The 9,941-nt window shown below is 34.2% G+C and overlaps 1 protein-coding gene across 2 annotated transcripts; it reads right to left on the minus strand.

The window, feature by feature from the left end:
• Positions 1 to 2,174: 2,174 nt before the first annotated feature.
• Positions 2,175 to 9,276, minus strand: LOC145316462 (uncharacterized). 2 transcript variants are annotated; one of them, XM_080156980.1, is made up of 4 exons: positions 8,439 to 9,276; positions 7,772 to 8,072; positions 7,239 to 7,401; positions 2,175 to 5,285 (listed from the first exon to the last, which is right to left on the minus strand). In XM_080156980.1, exons 1-4 carry the CDS (start codon positions 9,187 to 9,189, stop codon positions 5,175 to 5,177), a joined length of 1,326 nt encoding a protein of 441 aa, XP_080013106.1. In that variant the 5' UTR covers positions 9,190 to 9,276; the 3' UTR covers positions 2,175 to 5,174. The 2 variants fall into 2 exon arrangements, with proteins under 2 accessions (XP_080013106.1, XP_080013105.1); XM_080156979.1 differs by having other exon boundaries at positions 8,430 to 9,276.
• Positions 9,277 to 9,941: the final 665 nt, after the last annotated feature.

The following is a 9,941-nucleotide window of genomic DNA, read 5'->3' on the forward strand; positions in this document are numbered from 1 at the left end:
CTTTGAAACTTACTCTTAATTGCGTTGTAAAGCATCCATTCACGCAATAGATTTCACGGCATTTGTCTTAAAAGTCCTAATTGTGCATGGAAATGAGTTGCGCCTGATTTGGGCCTAGGCATTCCCCTGTAACTATTTATGTCGCGCACCTGACATAACAGCAGTAGGAACCATTTTCAACGTCTTTAGTTATAACGCGGTGTTAAGTTGAAAATCGATTCTATCAACTCCCCGATGACGAGCGGATGCGCTACGTATTGAGCCACGGTCGAAGGTGGACCAAATAGTCTTACTAATAATGTCGCATCTGACATTTTGTTTGTTGTGCTTCATTAATAATTGTGCTATATTGATAATAAGGATGACAACATCCATTAAAGCGGAGCTCTGAAATGGTAGGACCAACGATCATAAACACTTTTATGGTGTCAGAGCTACATAATCAGAATAAAACGTATAAAAATTGAAACAAAATTGTATGTAAATTTAATGAAAAACTGCTTAAATACAGGATAATGTTAAAGGACATACTTACATTTTTAGGACTTGTTTAAAGAGATTCTTCGCTTATAGCATTGTACCTTGAAAACAAATATAGAGTTGCTACGCTTTCTAAATCGTAACAACAAACTATTATAGAAATCATCAAGCAAAGTTTGAAATCAATAGTACATTTCTAATATATCTAAATTAACAAAAGAGCTAACCGTCACGAACGGACGGACTGATCTTCCCTAATTATAGAAAGGTTCGCTGTAAACAATTAAATAAGGAAGAATACAATGATCAATTAAATAAAAATAAATTCAAATTGTGGTTAAGTGGCTGCAGTCAAGGATATAAAGTTCTTAATTGTTTAGATAGAAAATTATATTTTGAAAAGCAAAGGTTTTATACTTGTGGATGGTTCCGTCTGTTAATCGACAAACGTCCTTACTCTATACTATTGGAGCATATTAGAATTGTCTTATTTTCAAGACTCTCATTCAAATATTGTCGTCAATTTAGGTTGCTAACATGGACATCAGTTATTGGTCAGTTCGTTCATCCATTTAGAGGGGAGGGGATGGGGTAAAGGAGTGGATGTGGGTAACGTTATTTTAGCCCTCTGCGTGTTTAACTTTATTAGTTAACATGAAGATCTGGTGTTAGATCCAAGTAATAATATGATCCATTAGACTAATATAGTTTTGAGTCCAAAAAAGGATAGTTTTAAAGACAGCAATCAACCAGGGAGTAAGGGAGGGGATAATGGAACGAATATTCATTTTTTAAGAGTCTCAGACTTTGGGTACTGGCTTAAAGGGAATGTGCATGAATTCAGCAGGTTCTGACCATAGGCGTCCAAGGGGGGGGGGGGGGGGGTAATGGGGCGATTACCCCCCCCAAATTTTTTTTCATTTTACCCCCCCCCATTTAAAATTTACCCCTACCCCGGGGGTAAATTTTGGGGGGGGTGAACAAATTTTACCCCTGCCAACAGATTTCAGGGGGGTAATTACCCCCCCCAAGCAAATTTTACCCCCGGGGTAAAAATTTTGGGGGGGGTACAAAAAATTTGTGGCGCACTTCGCGCGCCATTTTACCCCCCCCAAAACCGAATTACCCCCCCCTTAAAAAAATTTTACCCCCCCCAAAATAAAAAGCTTGGATGCCCCTGGTTCTGACTGACTTTGGGTACAAGCGCATCAATGCCCCGCTAACTAGCTGAGTTAGTTTTGAATATAGCAGACAGAAAAATTTGTATTAGATGGCTGGTTTTAACAAATATTTTTCCCAAGAATATATCATTTCATGTATAGAAACTCTACTGTGATATTTATGTAATAAACAATCTAAGAACCCCTTAAATTTAGGTGGCAGTTAAAAATATATGAGAAGGGTTGACGAAGTTCTAAACACGATTTTTCTGGTGATTAATTACAGAATGTTTACTACATTGTGGTGTACTGGTAATTTAATTTTCAAGAAAATGATTTTTTTCTTAGAACTAATTTTGTTCTAAATTATATTACCATAATCCCTTTACAATTTTGGTCAAATTTTCTTGATAAATCTGGTTTTCATTGTTTTTCAGCGAAAACTCTTAAATTGAATTAATTGCCCATTGTCCCCTCCCTTACCCCCTGGTAATCAACACTTACAAAGTAGCTTAGTAAATAAAAACTTAGAAAATTATTATTAAAATTTATTTTAATATAAATATATTTAGGACATTATGATAACTTTGGTTTCAATCATACTTGTCTGTCCAATAAAAATAGTTAGGTACTATTGTTTATTATCATTAAGTTTAAGTAGAAAAATATTATTAATTGACAAAATTTGAAATGTATTTGACAAGAGAGTTAAGCTTAAATCTATTTCAATTCAACTTTAAATTCAGATATTTTCAAATGTTGTCAAAATTTTTATTTTCTAAAAGTGTAAAAAAATGCTGGTTATGAAAATAGTTTTTTTTTTAATTTTAGGTGTTTAAAAAAATCTATGAACACTTTCTCAAACGTGCTTCATTCATACTATCACACAAAAAAACCGCAAAATTTTTTCTTTGCGGAATATATATTCCAGTATGGCTTTGAAACCAATTAATATCTGTTGACTTAGAACCGGTTCTAAGCCATATTGAACCTTGTATAGCATCGTGTTACAGACAATTTTCCACGAATATTAAAATAAAAATCATAAAATTAATACCAGTTCTGTTAGCCCGGGCCTTTAATCTTATATTTTTTATATCCACAGAAACCTGTCTATGATACAATGCGAAAAATAACTATTACCTCCCAATTAATTTTTATAAATTTATACAAAGATTTAACATGAAACTTAGTTTTGCTTTTTATTTTTATTTTAATTGCTATGGATAAATGCATCTTGTTAAATAATGATAGAAAAAATCAAAAGTTCATAAATATAGCGGGATTCTTTTATTTTTCATTTATTTGCGATATGGACCATTTGCTAAACAATTATTTGTTATAATAAAATTAATTTAATTAAAATTAAAAAGAGATAAATAAATTGCTGTTGATTTCAAGTTTACATGCAAGTAAATATGATCAACTTCGTGTGAAAATATTAATATCCAACATTAAACTTATATAAAGTATAAGTTTAAGTTGTTTAGGTACATATGTAAATTATTTTAATGAAAAACTAAATAAAAACTGAAAACATAACAATAACATAAAACAGCTGGGAATCATAAACTAGAATACTCTATTATTCAAGCTCAAAAAGAATAACTACCATCTAGGACGTCCAAGCTTTTTTTGTGGGGGCGGGGGTGGTAAACAAATATTCAACATCCCCCCCCCCCCTTGGACATCCTTGACTAACACATAAAAAATGCGCCACTTGATAATAGTATTTCAGAACAAATATAAAACCCTGTAAAATGTTTAAAATTTCTACATTCTTTATATTGAAATCGTCCTTTTCAAGTTGGAAAGGGATCAAAAAGTAAACTTAGATCTTGGTTTTAAGATAAGAGACTTAGTTTCACGATCCAAACTGCAATATTTTTGACTAGAACTAAAACCAACTTATCACAGATGAGAAATAATAACAAATAAAATACTGAATGACAATTCTTTACAATTTTGATTCAATTTATAACAAATTATAATATTTCTTTTTAGAAATTAATTCAAGCTGAAGTCACTTCTGACAAGTTTTACGCAAAAAAACTTGCGGAAGTAACACAATGAAATAATGCATGCAAAATTTACGCAAAAACACTATGATTGACGCATTTTATATTGTTGATGCGAAAAATTATAGTGTTATGTAAAGTTTGTTTTATGCAAATGTTATCATTTTATGCTTTTAATGGGGGGAAAATTTAAATTTAACTAAATGACTAAATTTTCAAATCACAGGGTTGGACGGACTTATGTTTTTTAGTGATACTATTTAATAACTTTTTGTAAAAAAAAAGCTGAAAAAGTAACTTTTCTCTCTCTCGAAGCATCTTTGTAATTAAACAAAATTGCACGAGAGCTAAAAAAACATTACAAATTTCTCAAAATCAAAATGCTATTATCATTTAGATCAGAGAACCTGCAAAATTTTTAGGGGGAAGTCTTTTGAAAACATTGGTATGTTATATGAATAAAACAAAAATACTAAAAAAATAATTGACTGTAATTAAAGAGTGACTAGATATGTTATAAAGCGCTGGTTCATATTTTTACTTTTTGTGTGTTCTTATCATAATCGGCCAAAAAAAATGCTAATTTAAAGAGCATAGCATAAGAAACTTCAAAAGGTGCCCTATTTGTATAGAAACACTTTTACACAAAAACTAAAAAAAACACAGAAATTTGAATATTGAACCAGGCTAATGATAATATTGAAATGGCAACACTCAACATCTTCATTTTCACTGCAAATTTTATAAATAATAGGATGCCTTTTAAAGTCTTTTTTGAAATCTTTTAGAAAAATAATTAACTTCTTTTTAGTAAACTTTACCATAATTTGAGAAACAAAAAAAACATAAATTAAAATTATTTGTAAGTGGTCATTAAATTTACTTTTTAAGAATGGATAAAAGTTGCATATATCACAAGAATATTATATCCAGTTTAGGTTAAAATGACTAGAAAAAATTGTCAAAATGATTTATTTAACCAAAAATATTTTGGAGTTACTAACATTTAATTATTTCAACTTCAAGAAACTGAAGTTATAGTGCCTATAAAAATGGGGATAAATTTTGGCTGAAGTATCCCGAATGACGTCATATTAGAGCAGTCCACTATTCTAATCTGACGTCATTAGCCAAAAGTTTTTAATTTATCACCTTTTTTTATAGGCACTATAAAGAGCTTCAAGAAACTCTAAAGACATTAAAAACATCCTTTACATACATATATACAATATACATAAATTGACATCTAATGATAAAAAGTATGTAATAATAATATGATAATTATATATAATATAATATTTATATGTAGTTGTAGCTGTCTATAGTGCCCTAGCAAAATGGGGATAGATGTCACTGCTTTTGGCCTACTTATTGACGTCAGTAAATACCCATACCTTAAATATTTTCTAGGGCGTTTCTTTCCCCTTCCCTTTCTCATTCCCTCTACTATGAATAGGTAGGCCAAAAGCTGTGACATCAATCCCCATTTTCCTATAGGGCACTAAACACAGCTACTTTATAGTTTCATGACAAGTTCTGAGAGGAGGTGGGGATAGTTGTGCTCTACATTCAGACTGGGTAGATCAACAGACCGGTCTCCGTGTGATATGGACATTATCTTGATTATCTGAATAGAAAGGATAATTAACAATCAATATTGCATACCTGAAAAGAAAGGGAGTAAAACTTCCAATGGTTGATATTTGTCCATTTGTTAAACTAATTATTTAACAAACAAAAAACAAGGATGACAAAAAAGTAGCAAAGCACAAAAAAGGAATAGGTATAACAAATTTTATAAAAGATAATTTAGATATTTAACCCCTAAAAGAAAAATTGGATTAAACCTCAAAATGTGTATAATCAAATCATAGTGTATAACAATATGTACATATACATATGCATTCTATATTGATATGGAAAATTGCAGGGATCCAAAGGGATAAGACAATGGCCGATAAATTGATATACTTTAGGGTGGGTCGATTTTGGACATTTTTTTCTGAGGCCAAAGCGGGGATCTGCAAATGATTTGTATGAGTAAAATACACCTCTGGATGATTTAAAATTTATCCTAAGTCTTAAAACCGCTGACGACCAGACATTCAATTGTATAGCTATTTGTAAATGGGAGTCAATTTTTTTTTTAATCAGAACTATGGCTTCATGGTGCTCCCAGGAAAGGCATTGAGGAGTAGAATCAGGAACTTTTGACCGTTTCAAAAAATCTCTTTCCTAGCCTGAGAAAATCTTTAAAAACCTCTACAAATTAGACAATTCTCAATAAACCTTAATTTTTTTTTGGTTTTTTAGTGATTTCTAAGGCTAGGAACGAGATATTTTGAAACGGACAAAAGTTCCTAATTCAGCTCCTCAAGGCCTTTCCAGGGAGCACCATGAAGCCATAGTTCTGAATCAAAATTTTTTAATGTCGTCTTTGCATATTAATAAGTAATGAAATATATTTTTTAGTGGTCGCGTTCTTAAGCTCAATTTTTAAAATTCTTTTTCGGTCAGAAATGTTTTTAAGGTTAATTTTATCTGTTGCATATCCCCTGTTTGTCTAATTCCGATATGAACCCGCCCTAATGTACATCTCCAATGATAATATACAAAATTACCCCTACTGTAGATTACAATTAGTTGTAAAATGTTAGGACACTCAACTTAATGAATCAGCCAATCAAAATTCAATAAAGGACCCCAAATTTGCTAAGCCAACGAATAAGAAACGTTATATAAAATTTTGGGTACTAGTAAATTAAAAAGCCCATTATCCCCATCCTCCCTTGTACTATTGTGAATGCTAAATTAACATTGAATTGAATGTGGTGTCATCAAAAAAGAATAAATCATAATCAATAACAAAAAACCTCCATAAGAAAACCTATTTTTTCCATTACTTTTCATTATAAATTGTATTTTTTTATCATTATAAATGAGTTTATTAAACCTTAAAACTTGTTTGTAATTGAATGGATGTAGAATATGCGTGGATATTATGAAAAGGGAAAAATGTCGTCAATTTTGCTAGCTATTTCCCCTGTCATTTTTGGTAATGGCGGGGATTGGAGAATCGTTATTTTAGCCCGATGAGTGTTTCTTATTACTAGAGAAAACAAAATCTGGTTTAAGATCCAAGTAATAATAAATACATCTCTTTTGGCCTTTCTCAAGAAAATTATGTCAAAACAACCCCTTTATACATTGATACATAGAAATCTTTCCTAGAAAGCACAACTGTATAGATATTTTCAAGATACATTTGCCTCTGATATTCTATCCTGTTATATAAAGTAGTGAGCTCTTTTTCTGTAACAAAGGATCTCGCTAACTGTTGAACCCTTACGGTTCTCCTTTACAATGAAGCTTCTTATAGTTCCAAGTAAGGTTTTTAACTACTGTTGTGGAGTGTTTATTCTCCCTCCCAATAAAAGATGACTCGCCCTTCAATTATTTTTTTTGCTTTTCCTAAAACCTAAACTGAAAATTGCAGGTCGATTTTCCCCCCTCCCACCTTAAGTACCCCAGAGTTTCTAGGAGCGTAGCTGCTAGTTGTCTATAAAAAATGAAAATTTACCTGGGTCCCCTGGTTCTTGCCTTGTCCTGAAGACGACCCACCTAGGCCACGTTCAGGTATTAGCGGGAGGATAGACTCTGTGACTGTGGAGACCATACAGGGATCATCATCCGCGGCCATCATGACCCCAGCTCCCATGCGGTTGGGTGCGGCCTTCTTTGGTCTGATTAACAATTATGTAATTTAGATAAATACAAAATACACCATAAACAAATCTTGCAATGCTTATAGCAAAGGATTATTTATGCAAGGTTTCGTGATAAATATTTTAAATTTCCAAATGACAATTTTTCTCATAGTGCCTTGTCGAACACAGAAAACCCCTTCCTTATTTTGTAATAGTGTAAAAATATAGAGGGGGGGGGTAGTGTTTTATTACTTTTGGTTAGATTATTAAGTAACATTAGGCTCTGTAGGGTTTCCGCTGATGTTAGGAATAGGAAAAAAACTAACCCCCTTCCTTTCAATTTATTTTTAAAATAAGGAAAGTGTTTGAAAAGAACCTTCAGTGAACAATTGTTTCTAAAAATTACCTTCCACGCCTGACAAGCTGGATCTTTTTCTTCTCCCCTTCATTCTCAATTCCGTTAAACAAAGAGAAGAGTAAGTCAGTGTTGGCAGAGCTCATGCAGCTGCTCCTCTCTCTCAACATCTCCTCGGCCTGGTCGCCAGCCACGTCTGCCAAGGGTGGTACGTGGCTGTCCAGCAGGTCTGTCTCCTGGCCGGGCAGCGGCGGCAGCGTCGAGTACACGGAGCCCGGCGGCAGCGGGTTCGCGTGGTTGGGCTGCTGCCAGAAGGATTGAGGTAGGGCACGCAGCTTCATAGGCAAGGGTTCTGAATAAAAAAAATATTTACAGAATTAATTATTTAAAATCTACATTTTTATGTCGGTGGTTGGTTGGAGCGGGGTTAATAACCCCTCGATTAAAAACCCAAGACAGGCAAAAACCTTCTCTGATAAACATATAATACAATACAAATGTTTAAGAATTTCCATTTTAGGGAAGCTTTACTAAGCTCCAATGATGGATTTAGGTTATGAACTGCCCCCTTTTAGTCAATGTACCCTAGATGCAAGAGGCACAAATATACTAATTAATCACATATTAAAAGGAGACACACAAGCAAATGGAAAGACATTCATTCGGGATATTCTTTGCTTTTTAAAGAACATTTCTATGATCTATTTACCTTTCTTACTTTTATTCTTGCTTGTCAGCGTACCCAGCTGTTTAACTGTTTTGCTATCCATCTGTGAGATCAGCTGTTTGTTGCCATTAGCAAGTTTAACCCCCCGGATATCCAGGGTGTTTTCAGACAGGTTGGGCCGCAACAGAATCTTTTTCTTTTTCTTTTTAGCGCCAGACGCGCCCCCCGCCCCATCTTCTCGCTCTTCTTCTATGCGTCCAGTGATGGGATGACCGCTGCCATTAGATGTGTAAGAAGTGCCACCAGGTGCAGGTAGGCGAGTATGCCGTGACATGACACCTTTTGTCCGCATGGTCGGCTGTGAGAGGGAGTGCATCAGTGGGGAGGGCGGTCCAGTGCTGCAGCTGCGCTGACTCGGTGACGGTAGGCTGTCCGTGCTAAGCTGACTCAACGGCCGGCCAGGCCCGGCCGGCGAATGGTCGGGCCCAAAACCCATGTGTCGAATATAGGTTGGGCCGGAGCAGGTCGACCCACCCGGCGAAGAGACGCTGTCATAGTCGCACTCCTGCGCCGACTCTGCGCCCCCGTCAATAATGCCCAAATCACTGCACACGCCGTCAAGATCGTCAGAGTCAAGCTCGGCAAGTTCGGCAAGATCAGCCGAAACATCACCAAGATCCAGCAGGCCAGGTGACAGGTCGTCCCTGTCTGAGTACCTACTGCCAGCGTCCAGGTACCTGGCGCCATTGTCCAATGTTTCACCGTCAGGCTTTCGTTTACCACTTGGTTTTGTCCGAATCATTTCTGCTATAACTATCACTTAGCAAATTATCACTTCTTGTATTATTTATTCAACAATGCTAAATCCTGTAATGATTATAGTTTTTAAGTCAGCTAGCATGTCATATTTTCTTATTAATTAAGCATTAATATTATTACAAATGAAATCCTCTTATAAATCCATGATTACAATTCATTTGATCCCCTTTTTGTCCCTTTTATTAGTTAATACATCAAGAAAATCGATATATTATTATGGATGGTGCACTAGATTTTCGTGTACTCTGATAAAGTGATGCTTGCAACTGAATAAAATAGCAATACACCACATCCCCCCTCTTTACCCATCCCCTCCCCTCTTACTGTATCATCGAACTGACTAATAAATGAGGTCAATATTAGCAAGATAGATTGACGATAAACTTTTCCCTGTCAGTATATCCACGCGTATCCTATATCCATTATCAAGAATAAGAGATAATATAAGTAGCGTAGCTAGGTAAATCTAATAACAATTTTATTTCTAATGTAAATGAAATTAAATACAGAGATTTTTGTTTCACCAGTAGAAAAACTATTTTGCCTCTAAATCTTTAGACAGTCAAAGATGATAGACATTGTAATTTGTATAAAGGATTACTTTCTTTATTGATAACAAAATTACTGCTTTAAATTGAACATACTCTTTTACAATATATATATTTCTGTCTATAAAAAATGACTTCATACTGACCTACCATTAGTCAATTAAAATTCTTACTGGCCTGTCATTGG

This window comes from Acartia tonsa, chromosome 4, assembly GCF_053477335.1.
Source record: "Acartia tonsa isolate MP-2025a chromosome 4, ASM5347733v1, whole genome shotgun sequence".
NCBI classification, from domain to species: domain Eukaryota; kingdom Metazoa; phylum Arthropoda; class Copepoda; order Calanoida; family Acartiidae; genus Acartia; species Acartia tonsa.